We start from the raw sequence: 21,124 nt of genomic DNA, 5'->3' as shown, positions 1-21,124 counted from the left end.
TTATCGACAACATTGGTAAAAACTAGAAATTATTAACTATTAATTTTATTCACAAAAAACAATTAGCTTACGGGAAAGCTTTTTAAGTATCTTCGTCGGAGATAGTACTCCGTACAATTGATTAAAAATAAAATATGTAATTGAATAAAAACACGGAACGCATAGAAAACGAGTAACTTGGGTATATACTTAATACCTAAATAGAACCAATTTTGTTTTCCATAGGTACCTATATAGGTATACCTACCGGCAAAATGTAATTTCGTTACAGAACTGTAGAAAATGATTTTTCCCGATATTTCCATTCAGGCGGCAGCAGTGTGTAAACTAAAAAAAAAAAAAAAATACTCACTTTGTGTCCCGTTTTGGATTTTTCGCATCGTCCTCCGTTCAAACACAAAAAGTTGGCGCAACTGCGGTCCAGAACACTGGGACCACGATCGGTGACCGGAACTGCGAAGCTGGTGAAGTTGTAATCGAAATCCGTGGACATTTCGTCGTAGAAAGCGGTGAACGACGTACCGGAGTCTCGATCGGTGACCACGGATTGCCGATAACTGATCGTCGATCTGGCGGACTGCGCGGCGGCGGTGGTAGCGGTGATCGTCGATTTCGGTCTATCCGCCGCGGCGCTTGTTGCGTCCGTCGAGACGCCGGTGGCCGGTCGACTGGCCACAGCCGCTGCAGTGGTGGTGGTGCTGGTGGTGCTGGTCGTGGTGGTGGTGGTGGTGGTGGTAGTGGTCGACCTTCGATCGGCCGCGTCGGCGGCGGGCGCGTCGTACTCGTAAGCGTCGGTCGGTCCGTCGTAGTCGACGGTCGTGGTGTCCGGGTCGGGGACGCTGTCGGGCGACGACATCCGATCGGTAGCCGGACGGACCGTGTCGGTCAACTGTGTCGCGGTCGTGTCGTACGCGCCGTCGCCCGCGTCCGCATCGTCCGTGTGGGCGGTGTACGGCTGTGGCTCGGGCGCCAGTTCGGTGGACGTGACCTCCGGGCGGCGGTCCTCCGCGGGCGTGGTGCCGGTCACGAAAATACTGAAGTAACCGGTGTTGCCGTCTGACGGCGACGTCGTCGTCCCGAACGTGGTCTCGAACGACGTCGGATAGTCGCGGCCGTCCATCCGGGTGGCCGGAGCGGTGATCGTCACTGCAGCGGTGGCGACGGTCGTCGTTTCCTCGGCGCCGCCGCTGGTCGTGTAATACGGCACCACGACGCCGGTGCAGTTGGCCGTGTGGTCGTCCAGGAACGCGCACTCGCACGACTGGCCCGTCAGTCCTTTCGGACACGTGCACGTATAACCGTCCACGCCGTCCACACACGTCCCGCCGTTGTCACATCTTAAATCACGTCGATAATAGATAATTATAATATTATTATCATGTATATATATATGAGGACGTCGCACGGCACGCATATTGTATATTATGTTGTCTCCGTCTTATACAAACGTTCAACATGGCAAATTTTACGTTCACAATAATAATCGGTATTATATCCGCAGTTAGTTTTAAAATTACAGTGAATTTACCTACTATATACGATTGGAAGGTAAGACTATATTATTATCTAGGGAATCTCGCGCAGGTTTTTGTATTGAATTTTAATTTTGAAACAAGTTTAGGTCTTTTTAAAATTTACAAATTATTTTTCACAGTCTCAAATTGTTCATAACTTGCTACGTAATTAAAATATCGATAAAAGCATCCAATATAAACCATAGATATCGTAATCTTACACATTTACAATGCTTTTTTTGAAATCCTCAGTTTTTTTTATACCTATGCAGTAATTTATCATTTCGTTTTATTTCTGTTTATACCAAAATTTAATTGAGAAGGTGTGATGATATATTATGAAACCTCAACATACCATTTTTTTTTATTTTGATATCATAACTTATATCATATATTATATGGAAATCGCGAACTCATTATCAAATACAATGACATATTTTATAATTAAGAGTGGATTTTTTTTAATAAATTTGTAAAATAAATTAACACCACAATAATTATGTTCCTATAACTTTTAATGAAAAATATGGATTACTACTTTACTAGTAAAAGTATTACCTATACTTTAATGTTCAACCTGGTATAACTAGCAATGTGCTTACTTCTTAAAAATTAAATCATTATGGCTCTACAAAGCGTAAGTATACCAGGATAATATTAAAGATTTTTTTTAAAGTATTTTTACCTTATTCCTAGTTGACACTCGTCGTATTGATATTGGCAGTATTTTCCATGATAGTCCGGGACACAGTAACAAACCGATGTCTGGTCCTCGACTAAGCAAAGAGCGTGATTTTGGCACTCGTGTTCTTCGCATAGACGTAGTGCTACGTCACAGTCGCGACCCGTGTAACCTGCATAAGTCAATGCATTTGTAAGCATAATATTACATAAATTATCGCTAATATTCAACAATTTAAATAATAAGCATACCTACTACCTATTTGTAGTCTATAATGACTTACCAAAAAGACAGGCACACGAATACGTTGTCTGCCTATTGATGCACAGGCCGCCGTTTTTACACGGACGAGAGTCACACTGGTCGATTTCGTCCTCACAAGTCCATCCACTCCACCCTGAAACGTAATTATCATGCGATATCTTTATTTACAAACGGTCACCCCCTTTTATAGTGTACATTACAAAAATACAAATGTTCACTACAAATTTAAAAAACGTGCTCCTTATATTATGCTTATACTTTTATTAGTTATTTCTTATATAAATACATAAAATTAAAAAGAATGTAACTGTCAATTAATCATCATTAATTTAAATCAGATATACCTGGCGAGCAGTTACACGAAAAAGACACGCCGGGACCTTCAATGCACTCGCCACCGTTCTTACATAGTATTTCACCTGTTGAATTGCACACTGCCAAGTCGATTTCACAATTTATCCCTGATAAAACATTATAAATCGCTATTAATCTATATTAGCATTATAAATAATATAAAATGCATTAAAACTTCAACTGCTTATCTGATAGATTCGAATTTAAAATGTTAAACGTTAATTTGATATGAATGCATTACCAATGGCATGCATTAATTTTTTTTTAAAAATGCTTACCCAAAAAACCATAATAATTAATATTTAAAATAAAAAAAACTATAATAATATTATAAACGTAATATTTATAATAATAACTGTTGCATTCAGGGTAAAATGTATTTCGTTATACAACATCGATAGTAACTAAGTTACAAAATCATTTATGGTTAAGAATTATAAGTTAAGTATAGTTTCGTAATAGAGAATCCATATTTTTAATTTTCAACGAATATCATTCCAAGATAACATGTTAAGTCCAAGTGGTTAACAAGAAACTAAAAAAAAAAATAAAATATAAAAAATGATAAGTACAAATTTTCTATGACTTTTAGACCAATTAAAAATATTGATTTATTCTAACTTATTAGTTACATATGCATATCATATTGCAATAAACTTTTATCTTAAACTGATTTAAGAAAATAAATCATATCCTATGACAGTTTTAATTGAAATAAAATATGAAGTAGGTACCTTTTAAATTTAAAAAGCGGGCAAGTGAGTACCGCTCTGCTGTACATTAGGTGCCGTATGGATCATTATTATATATTATAGGAGTGTCAAATTTGAATCCAATGATAGTTATCATTGTATACGAAAAACGATTCTGAACGAAGATGATTTGTCAGCCTAGGATATAATTTCTAGTGGTTGGTGAAAAAGGTGGTTTATGTTTTAATGGCCTGAATACAACAAAATTTAAGTTCTTTTATAATAATTGTAAGCTAAACTTATGAAAAACCTTGTATTAAATTTTCAACTCTTAGCTACTTATACAAAAATTTTTATGAAATATAAGTACCTACAAAATAATTTGCAAATATTCATGGTTTTGACGAATTTTTGTCAATATTTGAACTTAAAATGCTAATAAAAAAAAATTGTGCCTATGTATTCTTATAATTTTTTAATCACTATAATAATAACTTATGAGGAACTTTGCATTAAATTTTCAAGTATTTTGATAGAGCCAAAAAAATTTTATCGACACATAAAAAAACAATTTTCAGAAAAATTGAAAATTTCAGTTGTCTATAAATAGCTCAAAAAAACTCAAAATATTTTGAAAATTAAATCACGTAAAGAAAACGCTAATCTTAATAACTGGTAAAATTTTCAAGTATCTACGACTTATACTTTTTGAATAATAACAAATATTTAAAATCGTTTGAGGATAAATCGTTATCGTTACGCGATTTCGTTAAAATTTAAAATTCAAACGCACTTAAAATTTTTCCTATATGATGCTTCGAGTTTTCTCTATAGATACTTGAAGGTAAATTTATGGAAAACTTAGTGTTGTATTTTTAATCCTTAGTTATAAACACAAAAAATTTTATGATTTTTCAACTTCAAATAATTTGAAAATATTCATGCTTTTGACGAATTTTCGTCAAAATTTGAACTTCAAATGCCGTTTATTTAGCGCAGTTTTATAAAAATTTAAATTTCAAACACTCATAAAAATTTTTTGTCTGAATCCGGTAGAGTTTTTTTTACAGATATTTGAAGAAAAATGTATGAAGAACCTTGTACCAATTTTTCAAAACTTAGTTATAAAAGAAAAAAATTTTATGATTTTACAACTTCAAAATTACTTGCAAATTTTCGCGTTTTCGACAGATTTCGTAAAAATTTTAACTATAAACTCTTATAAAAAAAAATTGTGACTAACGATTTTTAATTTTTTTTAGCTACAATAAAAACAACTCATAAGGAACCTTGTATTAAATTTTCAAAACTTTTTGGTCATCCAAAAATTTTTTATCGACACTTTAAAAAAAATTTCTCAAAAAAATCGAAAATTTCAGTGGTCTATAAATAACTCAAAAAAAATCAAAATTTTTTGAAAATTTAACTATATACAGATACCACTGACATTAACATTTGGTGAAAATTTCAAGTATTTTTAGTGATTAGTTTTTGAATTACAACCATATAAAAAAACCGATTTGGTCGAAAACTGGTTTTGCGTAAAAATTGCCGTTTTTCCGTCATTTTTTTTTTTTGTTTTTCTCGATTTTTTTGAAAACTGTTGGAAAATGTTAACTTTTTACCTCTATAATGCACCAAGGATATTCACTTTTACATCGGAAACCACCCCCATAGTTTGAAATTGGATCATTATTTCGACTAGTTATGCTGTACACAGACACAAAAAAAAAAAAAAAAAAACACACATCATTGTAAAATCAATACATTCATCACTTCGTTCAGAATCTAAAAGTATATACCTATGTACATTACAGGGTACCTAATGTGAAATATGTTTGAAAACCTAGTAAGTAAATTCAAAATATTTTTTTTTATTTAATTTTTCTGTACCTAACAGACACTTATAGGTACTGGAACCTGATTAATTCCCCTCCCGACAATGTGTAAATTTGTTAATTAATTTAAACATTTTCTTACTTATGACTCTCCCCTTCCTGCATTTTTTTCTATATTTCCTCATAGCTATTCTTTAACCTGTTCATACTATTTCAATACAATGTTAATTTCTATAAACTGTGGTAAATATTTTATTTAATAGGTAAGTATAATTGTTTAGCTAAATAAACATATTGACACTCTTATCAATATTCAAATCAATAAAATACTTGTTATGAATAATTTATTATAATAATAAAAATATCTGTTGCACTGTTGGTACTAAATATAAATAAAACAACGTTAAATTCTTTACACTCATATTACATCACATTACAATTCTTAAGTTCATCCTATCACTCTCTATACACGATAAATATCAAGAGAATATTCAATACCAAAAATTACAACATCACAATCATTATAAAAATCTATAAACAAATATACGCATGGAATATTTGTGAGAAAATTAACTGTTTACGTGTAATTTTTCAACAAAATATTGCAAAGCATAAAAACTAGAGTAATAAGTATACATTTCAACATATTATGTAAAGTAAAACATCAAATAAATTAAAATGTCAACTGACCAGAGTAGCCGGCGGAACATTGACACGTGAATCCATTGGTGAAATCCAAACACGTTCCGTTATTTTGGCACGGATTTGACAGACATTCGTTAACGTTGAGTTCACAGTCATGTCCTGAGGTGTGAACAGATAAATAAATAAATTCAAAATCTAAAAAAAAGCATAGGGCGTACTAGTATAGTCCCTATCATGTGCGAGAAATATTGCGATTTATCCTCTAGTCTTCGGCTCAAACGGTAAAAAAGGGTAGGTAATTAATTAGAATCAGCCACAAAATATATTGTTATGACTTATGGGTTTATGACGCTACTCAATAGTTGATCACAAAATAAGAAATAATATTTATAGATGATATAGTATTCAAAATATTTAAAAACATTTTTATTAGGCATTCATGAGCGATTAACACAATTTAAATCCATGCACCCTAAATATACATCCACATGAAACCTATAGTATAGCATGTGTGTATAACTGAATTTATTTATATTATAATATTATTTACTAACGACATTAACACAGTACAAACAGTATTAGTAATATAACTATGTTATTATTAATATTATTATTTACCTGCATAGCCTTCAGGACACGAACAATTGTAATCAGCTATACCATCGAGACACAATCCTCCATTGAGACAAGGAGAAGACCAGCATTCGTCCCAGTTGGTCTGACATCGGACACCCGTATAACCATCAATACAATAACATGTGTATGAGCTGTAAAAATCAAAACTGTTTCAAGTTTCTAAATTTTAGAATGTCACCGTTATTGAGTTATTCGATTAATATTTTGGTAAAATGTGATATTAATTAATTACGTTATGTATGTGAACCTAGTTCCAATAAGAAAATTACAACAGTTTAACAATAGTGAACACTTCAAATATTTCAAAATTATATTTACTGTATCCACCTCAATACCTCATACGAGAATACTCGTAAATTTATAACTTTCATATTATTTACTAGTCAAGAACAACACGTGATGTGATATTTTCAAATTAGTATAATAACGTGTTTTTGGAGAAAAAATAAATCTTTAAAAATGAAAAAAAAACAAAAAGTTTAATAGTAGAATAATTTCAATAATGCAATAAAAATCACAATCATAAATTTACATTATATTTGTATAATCTTTACCTTAGTTCAATTAATTAATAAAAATAACTTAAAAACTTTAAATAATAAAAATCACTTATGAATATTACGAGTTAAATGATGTTTTAGATTCTAAACGGAACAATAATTTACTTACGGGGAGAAAAAATGAAAAATTGTAAGCAACCTATAAAAGAATAGGAAAAACAAAACAAAAAAAAAAATCAAGAAAAAAGAAATAATTTTTCACAAAATATTGAATTAATATTACTATTTATTTAATTACTAGACATTAAAATTTTTTCAAAATATTCTGACTGTTTTTATGCAACTTTTTTGTATTCAAAATTTTTGAATTTTAGATTCTGAGCTGAGCCATGAATCATAAATGAATTGATTTTACAATGATATATTTATATTATTTATTGTACACGATAAATAGTCATTAAGATGCTTCAATTTTCAAAAATAGAGGTGGTTTTAGATAGAAAATTTGATCTAGTTAATACTTCAGAGGTCAAAATGAAAAATACTCAGTACTTTTTTGATAATCGGGAAAAACAAAAAAAAAGAAGGTACCTAGATAAATGGTTACCACTCTGCTATATTAAATGTTATACTATTATAGCCGTGTTAAATTTGAATTCAATGATGTATTATAGTTTACGAAAAACGATTCTAGACGAAAAAGATTTATTAGTCTATATCACCAACAGTCAACAGACACCAAGTATGAAGTGATATGTGTTTTTGATATGGCTATTAAACTATTACAGTCATTTATTTTATTTTTAATATTACATAGTAAGTTGATATATTTTTTCCCAAAAATATTTTATTTATTATATTATTAGTATACCTATAAATAAATAATATTTTAAAATTGATCAAAAGTGTTATTCCGTGTAGTAAAATTTATAATAATATAAATATAAAATTTATAAATAAGTTTAAGATCCTGGGAATAATACTTTTAAATTAAAACAAAATAATTAAATAAGTAATTTCATCCAAATCGGAACTTAATATGTCTATAAAAGATAACCGTTTTTATAATATATTTTTTAGATTTTATAGTTTCAGTATGAACTACTTATGAAGATAAAGAATCTTGTATTATAAGTTTTAAAATATTGGTATAGCAACAAACATTTTTATGAATATCTAATTACAAAATAATTTACTCGGTATAGTAATTTATTTATTTTTTTTTTTGTATTAATGTCGATAATAAAATATTGTTTACCGAGTCAAAGTTCTTGAAAATTTAATACAAGATTCCACATGAATTGTTCTTTTATTTGTACATAAATACTAAAAATACAAGTACACAAGCACAATTTTTCATATACAATTGAAATTAGCATTTTGAAGAAATGACTTATTTAAACCATAAATAATGAAGTTAATTATTTTTAATAAATTAATATTATTTGTGGGAACTTAAAACTTATGTACAAAAATATAATGAATTTTACAATATTTGTTTTGCTGTATTTACAGAAAGATGAATTACATTTTGAATTATATGTTAATTTAATAATATGGTATAAATAATAAATATATATTATTATAATAATTAAATATATACTAATAATTGGAATCATAATAACAAATGCAATATTTCCTAAAAAAATATATCAAATACTGATTACCGTAATATTAAAACTAAAATAAATTAGATATGTTCTATAACCTATATTCTATACTGAGTATAGTCTATACTTATATCACTCAAAAAAACATCGTGAAATATACTTATTGCCTATTGGTATTAGGTATAGGTTGATAGATCGTCACCGTTTAGAATCGTTTTTCGTATATAAAATGTATTGAAATTTAACGCACCCATAATAGCTTACTCGACCACTCGATATAAGTACCTAATGTACTCACTTGGATTACCTTTTTATAATTTATTTTTAATTTATGTATTTAATAAAATAATAATTTTTTATATGTATTTATGTATTACAATGACCTATACGACAATGTACACGTTAACACTTAACCTACTGGCTACTATATACAGCCGACTTCAGAGCAACTTCTCTGGTATATTTTTATTCCGGAACTATTATAGTCATCGACGACTGGGAACGAATGTGGGAATATAATGGTCATTACTCACTAAATTGTAAATAATTGAAATAGCGAACGTTAGTCAATTGTCAATATATTAGTCGCTGGAATTTTGATCAAAATAGTCGATTAATAGTAATTATCTACTAATTAGTTACCAGGAAGAAATATAATATGTTTGATTTATAATATTATTTATAAAGAGACATTTCCATTTTATTTTGAAACATGAAGACTTTTTTATGGGAATATTATTTTCACTTTATTATATATAAATAATTTTATTTAAAATACGAAAGACTTTCTAGATTAATTTAGTTTCTGTGCTTAATGGGACTCGCTCCATTATAAGTCTAGGAACACCACATTGCATACTACGCCTCTGAATAGTTTATTTATCATAGTTTAAAAAACACATATTTTAATCACGTATATTAATACAGTGTACTCAATACTGAAGTGAGAAGCGAAATTTGAACTATGAAATTTAAATATTATTGTTTTTAACTAAGTACCAATACTTAGTGTACAAACTGATTGAATACGCCATACACCCGTGTCATTGTAGATATAATAATATATATATAAAAGCACGGGTTCTACCTTGTTTGTCATTCTCTACTGTCGGCCTTTCATAGTTCTAGATTATAATACATATTATAATAAGTCATAACTCATAAATAAACAACATTAATTAAAAGTGTATAAGACTCAACAAGTAAACATAAGTTTAAGCTTCAAGTTCACGATCGGTGTATATAAATTATAATGTAATGATAATATAACATTATACTTGCCTGTTAGGCTGATCAACGCATACGCCGTGTACGCAAGGACTGCTCAGGCAAGCGAAACCAGAACGCGCCGCACCCGGGGCAGATGATAACAATGACGCGGTCATCGCGAACGCTACGACGATGACCGACACAACAGGCAAACGAGTCGGTGGCATTTAGCATTTCCGTACAGGATCAGCCGATATGAGAGTGCTGGGACACAGTCGTACACCAGCACCGAGCACTGCGATACTTGAAGGCAGTAGATGCTGTTTTGTTCTCGTCAGTTCTCAGCTAGCACTCGCCAACCGGCTTTTACACAGCACCAGAATTTTACAGCTGAGTACCTACTCCGATTGCTTGTTTATTAAGACGATTGATGTCTAAAAAAAATCATGATTATTAGGACTTGGATTTTAATGCAATTTAGTTTATATATTATATGTATTTAGTTTAGTTTAAAACTTATGGTACCGTGAGCGGATAATATTTTGGAGATTTTAAATATTTTTATGATGTACCTATTTATATTATAATTTTTGACGAATTAAACTTTTCAACACATTTTTTAAGTCTTAGAATTAGTTTTAAAATTATATTGATTACAAAATATCAGATTACAACATAAAAAAATCACACAGTATGACTATGTGAAATGTTTGAGCTTTTGAAATAAGACCCATAAAATTTAATTTGAATTATTATTATAATTAATATTTAGTATTAGTATCTTATAAATTATATATACATACAACATGTAGACTATAAATTATATATTATATGGACTAGATTCAATTAAAAATTGGATTAGACTTTTTACAAAACATAAAAACAAACAAATTTTAACCACACTAAGTTGTCATTCTTAAGTTTGAATAAAGTGGGAAGGACATTTATATTCATTATAATTTTTTTTTTTGTAGGAATTAACTTATTGTTATTTATTAATTATTAAAGATGCATTTTTTATCATAGAAACTTATACGTACTAGTTTATTTTTTTCGTGTAGGAACTTTCATATGTATACTAAGGGGTAATTTTTACTTGCTATAACTCGTGTGAGAACTTACATTAGCCCAAAAGAGTATTTAATTTTAACGAAAAATAATTCTATATTAACTATACCTACTTAAACCGAATTGACAGTGAGAAAAAATAACAATCATAAATGAAAAGCAATTTAACAAAAATCAATTTAAAATAGGAACATTAGAACAGACATAGGCTTATAAATGTATAATATTCGTACATTTTAACTCAATTACCTTTAGGTATTACAAAATATGTACAATAAAATGTCTTTCGAATAATATATCAATGAGAGAACTAAAAGGACTCCATTTAAAGACTGATACATGACATACACAATATAAACTACTATCGTTATTTGTATATAATTCTACCTATTGTTATTAATCGAACAAACATTACTGCTTCAATGCTTCCTGTTAATTATTGTAGGTATATGACCACTACAAAAAAACTATTTCGAACATTTTAAATATTTCTGAAGTTGGTCACAAAACTTATTATAGTGTTATTCTATGGTACACGAGGAAATTATATTATGTATATGCAATATTAGTTTATTTATTGTTATTTTTTCGATAATTTTTATTAAGCACTTAGAAATTATAAAATAATTATCTCTTGAGAAACGAGATTACGGGAAACAATAAAGAAAACATATCTAATAATAATATTGCCAGTCTGCCTATAGGTAGTATTTTATGACACTTACTAGGTAATTGTTCTAATTTAAGAGCAATGGAATAATGATTCAGTATAGTCTATGTTTTTATTGTTACCTAGTAACAATTTATATTAAAATAAATTATATATTAAAAATCATTTTAGTGTCAAAATTTATCAAAAAAAAAAAAAAAACATCAACTGCAGTTGAATTGAAGTGAATTGAACGTATAAATAATTAACATATTATTTATAAATATTAACATTAGGTATTACTTATTCAATGTGGTCAAAATCTCAAAATACATAGGAAATAAAATGAAGTTGAGTTCCATTTTAAGGATTAAGTGAAATAAGAAAAGTATAGGTTTTGTTCGTTTTATATTTTAGATTTAAGCAAATGATGATCGATGAATGTATTGATTTTACATTGATATGTGTATGTTTTTTTTATATGTGTAGGTATACAACCAGTAGTAACATATAAATAGTATAATAAATGCAATGTTTAAGACAAAAAATAAATTAATCTACCTTAATACTTATAAACTATAATAAAATAAATTATAAAATTATCTTTATCAAAAAACAAATCATGAAATATATTTATAAAGATAAAGGTTAACTGTTAACAGAGCAAAACAGAGGTTTCCAAAGTAATCTATATAAATTCCTTGGGATTGATTCTGACCTACAAGGGGTCCATGACAATATCAAAAAATGGGGGTTAATGAGATATACCTAAATCAAAAACGATTGTAATTTTTACAAAAACACGTATAACGATAAACAACATTTAATAAAAAAGCATCCGATTCATCCCTCCCATTAAAATTCTAATATTTTTTATGTTATTAGATTTAATTTCCTGCGTTTAATAATTCAAAAATTAAATAAATATTGTCTATTAAAAGATTTTTACTCTATTGTAAATCTTATTTAAGTGAGTATTTCCGTGTAATCTATCACAAACACCGTTCCATTCATTTGTAAAAATTCAATATTAAGGGTAAACGAAAATTGAAAAAATTAGCACGAGGTCTACGGAAAAAAAAGTTTGAGAACCACTGAGCTAACAGACTACTTCTCGTTTTTTGTGTAATTGTATATAATGATTTATCATTTAATTCTAATTTAACGCATCCATTACAATGAGTAGTGAGTAGTGACCCACTTGATATCTTATGTACACCAAAACCGTACCCATCACTTGCCAACCTTTTTATTTTTGTCTATCATCATTCATCACATTTTAATTAACACAATTTTCTCCGATCTTCTATACTCAGCATAATTACTGGTAGAACATATTTTTATCTAATTTAATTTCTACGAGTTAAAAATAAGAATCTCATTTTTTAGTATTCTCATAATACTTGTGAGAAACTAATAAAAAAATAACAATATGAAACTGGAGTATTTATGCAACACCAGTTTTTAACAGTAAATTTTGTTTTCAATATAATTTAAAAGTAGAAATCATAATCTTGAATTTTTTACCAAATATTATTAAATTATAATTGAAACGATATTATAAAATATTTTGGATTTTTAGACTACGTATAAGAGGGATATCAAATAAATGTTAAACTTTTTATTATTTTTTCGACTAATGTAAATATAATTTGTGTTATAGACAAAAAACTTTAAAATTGAATATAGGTTCCTTAAAATCTATTTTTTTATTATTAACAAAAATATTGAAAATTTTTAAGAACAATTTGATTAACTGCAATCATGAAATTAACAAACAAAAAAAAAAAAATAGATAATAACTGTTATACTTATATTGTAGTTCTTTTGGTCAATAACAATAATAATATTATGGTTACTATTCATAGTGGTATAGTGGTATGGTACTATTCATAGAGATCTTAGTTCGCAAAATATTTTTTTAATAAATCTCTATCTGTACATTTAGTAAAGTGATTTACACACTTGGCGAAACACTATGAACACTGAACGTGTTTATAATACCTACTTATAATATGTATAACACAATATGTGTAATATGTACGGATACACTCATGAATCATGATACAGTACCAGTTATTTCTGTCTATTTCTGGATTGTATTTGATAATAATATATGCGTTAATATAAAGTTTTTTACAATTAAAATGCTTGAGATATCATTACCTAATATACTTATAATTTATTTTCTACAAAACTACATCAAAAAAATTTAATAGCAAAAAAAAGCATTTCCGGTTTTGGCACTTGGCGTTGGCATGATGAAGTTCAACAACGTTTTAAAAAAATAAGAATTTATTTTGCAAATAATACTAAATATAACTTAGGTGTATGGTTAAAAATACATACACTGTGAAACTTTCGTATTACAGTATTGTGGGCAACAAAAATCATATTAAATAGAAATTAAATGGATGTTAGTTTTATTATATATACATACATCATACATACATATATTCATATATGCATCCATAAATACATACGAATATAGAACTAAATTCACACTGAAGTTGAAAGTTTAAGTTAATATTTTACCTTGTAATTAGTGTTAGTAAACTTGTAATATTGTAGTATAATAGCTAATAATTATTGTCTATTTACACATTTAGCACTGATGAGGGCCGTATAATATGTGAGAATATTGTTGGTATACTGTTGGTCTCTTGAGTCTTGCAAATGTTTAGTTTATATAACTTAATGGACCGTGATCAGAGTCGGATTAATGAAATTAGTAGCACTGGGATAGGTTATTTTTGGGAGTCCTTATTTTAGAAAAAAAGTATTTTTATAATAATATATCAGTTGATATTTATTTGTTAAATAAGAAAAATATTTTCCCTCAAAGAGCAAATTTATATTACATGGTTAATTTATAAAAATACAATTTAATTAAGAGTTAATCAGTTAAAACACAAACAAATAATTATTTTAAATATTTTTTTCAAAATTTACTTGTTCCAAAAGTATCTAAAACGTCATCAAATGAGAGTTTTTTTACAAATGTCATTTTCAATGGACATAATTTTTAATGTGTTCATCAATTACTGAGTTTAACTTATCTTCAATCTGTGTAGACCTTAGTCGATTCTAGCCAACTTTAAAAATGAAAGCTCTGTTTCACAATTTGTCAACGGTATTAGGCATTGGCAGTTATAATCTCAATACAATAAATGTATACATTTGGACAAATGTCAATAATATTTCGTTCATAAAGAAGTTTTGTTATAGCACCACAATTGTCAATATCTGAAAAAACTGTTATGATATAATGATAAAAATGAGATATTTTTGTTTGCAAGTTATCGTCGAGATCGTTATGGTAAAACTGAATACAGTTATTTAATAAATCAATGTCTGGTTTATTGTCAGTTTTAAAGTTAATCAAAACTTTGAATTGAGAAAGAAAAAGGTTATAAAAATTAAGTCTTCTGTTAAGTCCATAAATCGATTTATCTATAACAACAAAGAAAATAATATAGACTTCAAACTTTTTTCCTACTTTGATTTTTACATCGTCTTTATTTTCTTATACCGACGTCCTCTTAGTTGTCTATAATTTTTGTACTTATAGTCCGAGTCAAATTATCATACCAACTTATCATTATAGTTTTTTTTCTGTGAAATATAAATTGTCGTAAAGAACGAATTAGGTCACAACAAGACAATAAATCTAACCCAGGTTTTTTTTAAATAAATATTATTAAAATCTTTTTTCTTTTAATTGTTTATCCATAATTGTTGAAAAGTTACAGTCTATAATATTTTTTAGAGGCCCCTAGGCTATAGCCATTTTAACCTCCTCCCTAAATCCGTCTCTGACCATGGTCAAATTAAAATACACACGAGTAATATTATTACTTATTAGTTGTTGTAAATAATATATGAAATATATCAGTCTTATATCTAATATACGAAACAAAATTATCAAAGTTTATGTTAATTTATTTATTTTTTCAAAATATACGTCATATTTTATACGCTTTGTTATACAAAGTTCGTTATGTTTCATGATTATTGTTAAAATTATATTATTTATTTTTATCGTGACATAATTATTTCCAAAATAAAGCAAAAAAAAACAAAAATGCTCGTAAAGTTATAAAGGTATTTTTAGGTAATTTTATTATCTTTGCATATTATTGATTCTTTGAAATAAAAATAAAATTAAACATTTTTTTATTTATTAATAGAAAAAAAGGAGATAGTAGGTCAAGCAACTTTGAAAGTTCACAACACTGAACACAACAATATAATATAATAATAAATTAATATTATATTCTCTTGTTGGTTCGTTGAATTACTGTTATTCGAAATAATTGATCCAATTACTAAAATAATTCAAGACTCAAGTGCACCAGTGTACGCACCCGATTTTAAACAATAATAATACTCGAGAAATAGAATAACCAATTGCTAATAAGTCATGAGCCACATAATTGGGCAATCGAGGGAATTTCGAATAGTAAAAATCAACAAACCAGCACTTCTGTCTTCTATATATTTACTATTTAGTATTTACCATATTTTATTGGTATGTAATAGTAAAACTGTTGAAGTATATTCATGTACATGTATAATAATATATACATTATATTTTATGTATCTACCTATACACAATTTGACATATTATACACATAATTCAACCTATATAAATACAATATATTTTGTTTAAGAATATAATTAAACATAAATATATAACGATAAGTAAAACCCAGAAATAGAGTCTACGTGTGTGTGTTAGAAAAATCGGAGTTAAGAGCAAAATAATATAACGTCAGTAGTCGGTACCAGGGACGAGTATTTCCATATGATGGCATATTATGCCTATACACAAACTGCAAACAGACACGCCACCGCACCAAGAATCACGCGACATTCCGTTACTTATATAAATACATAATAATATCGCACTTTAAACTGAGTAAAAAAGTGAAAACACGATAAAAAAAATACACATAATACATAAAATACATCAAAGATATATTTCGAAAGATATATTGTTATTAAATTATAATGTTACATATAAATATATATAGGTAATATATATTAATATATGAACTATAAACTACCTATATAGTACATAATATGTATTAACTTTTGTGCCAACCTTACTACTTACCGTAAAACAATATAAATAGGTAATAGCTTATTAATAATTACAATCTAAATATTTTAAAAACGTAATTTCGTATAGGAAAATTCACAATATACGTTAAGTCCCAACGAATAATGTTTTTGACATTATTACAAAATAATTAACTTCGTTATTCATAATTTAAAAAATTTTGTCCGAATTTCAATTTTAATTATCTATAAAAAATAATGATGATATATTTTTAAAAGTTTCTAATGTTTTAGTATGAAGGAATAGTAGTAGGTATAAGGAATATTGTATATTTGTATTAGGTATATTTTCAAACCTTAGCTATGAAAATTGAATATTATATAAATGTAATACTACAAAATACTTATAATTTGTGAAATTTTGAAGTTTGAACTTCATGCATAAAAAATTTGTATCTTTATATTTTTAATATTTTTTGAAGGTATAGGAACAACAATTATATATAATATATATATACATGAATCTCATGTTAAATTCTTAAGAGTTATTAACCAGCGAATATTTTTTCATCATCATGTATAGATAAGGGATTTTTTTTTTTGTACTTTATTAATTTTAAACAATCTATACAAATTATAAGTATATAATAAGTTAAAACACTTAAGTTATAACAAGAAAGTTGCTGCCAAAATTTACAATGAAGTTTTCTAGTGATTGAAGATAATAGAAAATTAAAAATCAATTAAAGTTAAAACTATCCATAAATAATTCAAAAAAATCAAAATATTTTAAGAATTTTGTTATTCAAATGCAATTAACATATATAATCATTTTGTGAAAAATTCATCATTAAAAATGAAACCAAAATTGTATGTAAATTGTTGATATTTTACGAATTTTGTCAAAATTGTATCTAATAAATAACTAATTTTTAAAAAATATTATATGAATATAAATTTTCGACATATTTTAATTAATAAATGAACACCTAATTTATGCGTTATGGCTTATGAGTAACTCATATTAGTCAAAAATAATGTACTTAAATATAAATAAATAAATATAATCTACCCCAACAATAATATTTTTATTGATTTTTATAGAAAAATACTAAAAAAATTGAAAATTTAAAATGGTTATTAATTGCTCAAAAATATTTTGAAAATTTTATTGTTTCAATTTTTTTTTTTTAATTCAAACTGATTTTGCGTAGAATGTTTAGTTTTTTCTTAATTTTTTTATTTTTCTCGGTTTTGTTATGAAAATCACTGCGCTTTTTTTGTGCTTGTAACAATTAAAACTAAGCATTATTATTTTTAACTATCCCAAAAGGCAATGATGACAAAAAAACACATATCATTGTAAAATCAATACATTGATCACTCTCCTCGGATTATAAAATAATAAATAGTATAAATATTAAAAATATTAAATCAATCATTTGTAATCTATTTTATATTTATTATTCATGAAAAATTATTTTCCATTTTTAGAAAAACTTAAATAAAAGTATTTTGGGAACAACTGCCCGAATTTATATATTATGGGCGATGAGCTAACGATTATAGAAGTATCAAAGAATTAACAGTGTTATCTGTAATACTTCACGCCTTCGTGGTGTATATTATAATATAATAACACACAAATACATAGAATATAGCATAAAATGGTTAGTACTAACAAAGGTATTTGGAATTGGTGTATGTAATAAACGAGTATACTTGTTAGTGAAAACTGAAAAGGTCATCAAGACAATCTAAAAACATACTTATATTTTAAAAAAGAAAGTCGTGAATTATAATGCAGCGAAAAAGACATTTTGTTTTTCTCAATATCCGTAAGACCGTAAATTCCGTAAGCAATGAAGTCGTGATAGAATATATTAATCATTGAAATCGATGTTCATTATTGAAATAATATTGTATAAGAAACGGATGTCGTATTCATTCCAGTAAATAAATAAATCAAACGTCGTAGAATGTCGGGATAGTGTTAATTGTTTATTCTCTCTGACCCACGGCCACGGCGCAACATGGTAAATTTTTGTTCAGCAAAACTACTAACTATTTTTTTAGCTTTAATATCTGAGTGAATTGAACTATCATTAAATTTAAAGGCTAAAGTTAAAATGTAAAAACATTATCGGGTGTAAATATGTATGTAATTGAATAAGTTTGGTCAGACGCGTACACTAACCTTCTGGAACACCAGGAAAATCACGATAAGCACTCTTAAAATAAATTATATAACTTATAGGACTTGAGCCTCTCCAGAGTCCAGACAGTTACCCTTCTCAATAATAATTCAAAAATAATATTATTGTTAACAATTCTAATAAATAATTATCAATTTTAGTATCCATAGAAAAGGAGGTACGTTAAATGTTGAAAATCATTAAAATAATAATTTTGATAATGCAATTTTAGGTGAATAACTCGTTATGGATGTATATTCCGGAATCTTACGATGTATACAGTTATTTCTGAATTTTTACATGTCCCTAAAGGTATACGTGTGTTTATTGAAAAACAGATACATTTTAATTAGAATTCTAATGAATTATTATAAATAATACACAATGACTTGCGAATACACGGTAACACTATTATACATTGTCTATTTCTATTTTTAATAAAGTTAACTATTTATACATTTCTTGGATTTAAAATTACCGGCAATAATAATACTATTAACCTAATATAATATTATATATTTATAAGTGTATATTTTTCATTCTTTGAATTTTTTGTTGAGATAATATTTTGTTTCAGTTTAAAATAAATGACGATTTGGTCAAATTGACATAAGTACCTACATGCATATTTCTGATTAAGTAATACGAATTACTAAAGTTTAAAATAATAGTTCGAAAAAATTTAAAATAGTTTATAATATCATAATTATTTTATATTCTATATATTGAAACGAGTTGTTTTATTTATAATAAAATAATATTATTAAAAAAGGAATTTGATATATTTGTACACAGAAAAGCGGCCAATCTTAAATTTACTAGCATAGGCATAGGCATAGGCACAATGATTTAAAAAATTATAACTAGTATTTTTAAGTTAAAAAAATTATTATTTTATTATGTACCTATGTACATAATAATAATTAACAATAATTATGTACCTATGGTATGCATGCATTTGGTACTCTTAAAAATTATAATATATGTTCTAAAAATATTTTATTTTTCATTAAAAAATCAAAAATTACAAATGTATTTATTATTAAAAAAAGCATTTTTAATTGAATTTTTAAAAAAACAACCAGTACCTACCTGATCTAGAATATTGTATATAAATATATATATTAACGCAAGAAGAAAACGATACGAACAAATTGATTATCAACTGATCATACTCGAAATATTCCTTATCGACAGATTTAATGCATTTGAGCTTTTCACAACAATACAACGCACAAATAGTTGGGAAATTACACAGTAAATAGATTATTTAATAAATTATATTTAAACATTTTAATTCATTTTTTCCAATTGCTTGAAAATTCATATTATGTACAAAATATTATTCTCTCTGTCACCCGTTGTTTTAAAATTCTTTTTAAAAAACATATGTGAAATATGTAGGTACTTTGTACATTTTGACGGAAACCTTGCAAATTATTGCTAATTAGCTGCTAAATGATAGCTCAGGTCTCAGGAAAAATTTGAAAATGTGTTTTCAATAATATGGGTGGGTTTGGGGACATGTACGTCTTAAAATATAAATATAACAAAATATGCACTCATAGGGAAAAAGAGAATATTATGCAAAACATTCAAAATAAAAATGATTGCTTTTTAACTTCAAGTATTATTAAACAAATTTCAATGTTGCTTAACTATATTTTGAATAATTATTGAAAAACATGCAAACTCCTATAAGTCTTCTCTAATTATATAAGTCAAAATACACAATCGGTGGGGACTGACCAACGGTCTTTAGTGAGTAAATAATTTTTTTATATACAAGCATTACGATTTAGAGAGTTAACAATAAAAAATATAAAATACGTTTGTGTTATTATTTATACTAGTAATACTAACACAAATAATAATCGATAGAGGGAAATTTGTGAAATGAAAAAAACTGTAAAATGTATTTAAAAATATGAAATACAACTATTAGATTACTTGAAACTTAAGATCAAACTCGTGTGATCTCCATTGCGATTCCGTGTAATATTAGTTATTAGTTAACCACAAAATAAAAATGCAGTTCTGATTTTTTCATTTGTGTTATTCTAAGTTAACTTGGTTAAGTATAAATACAGTATAAATCTAGTATTATCTAAAAATAAAAAGTATAAAGAAAAAAATAAAACAAAAAATTTTTGAATATATTTTATTTAGGTAAGTTGAAAATATCGCCGTTAAAATATCGCGTG

At 27.0% G+C, this 21,124-nt stretch overlaps 1 protein-coding gene across 2 annotated transcripts in view; it reads right to left on the bottom strand.

Moving 5' to 3' along the window:
* The window catches only part of LOC114123651 (protein eyes shut), a 43,790-nt gene that overhangs the window by 16,224 nt on the left and 6,442 nt on the right, over positions 1 to 21,124 (bottom strand). For both annotated transcript variants that reach the window (XM_050205588.1, XM_050205589.1), the window contains 7 exons: positions 10,017 to 10,378; positions 6,608 to 6,756; positions 6,035 to 6,148; positions 2,805 to 2,921; positions 2,480 to 2,593; positions 2,200 to 2,368; positions 353 to 1,337 (listed from right to left, as the gene is read on the bottom strand). In XM_050205588.1, the coding sequence (XP_050061545.1) occupies positions 353 to 1,337; positions 2,200 to 2,368; positions 2,480 to 2,593; positions 2,805 to 2,921; positions 6,035 to 6,148; positions 6,608 to 6,756; positions 10,017 to 10,171 (1,803 nt within the window). In that variant the 5' untranslated portion in view covers positions 10,172 to 10,378. The remainder of the gene's footprint in view (positions 1 to 352; positions 1,338 to 2,199; positions 2,369 to 2,479; positions 2,594 to 2,804; positions 2,922 to 6,034; positions 6,149 to 6,607; positions 6,757 to 10,016; positions 10,379 to 21,124) is intronic.

This window comes from Aphis gossypii, chromosome X (genome assembly GCF_020184175.1).
Source record: "Aphis gossypii isolate Hap1 chromosome X, ASM2018417v2, whole genome shotgun sequence".
Classification (NCBI taxonomy): Eukaryota; Metazoa; Arthropoda; class Insecta; order Hemiptera; family Aphididae; genus Aphis; species Aphis gossypii.
Note: the sequence above shows the minus strand (reverse complement) of the source record. Positions and strands in the feature narration are given on the sequence as shown.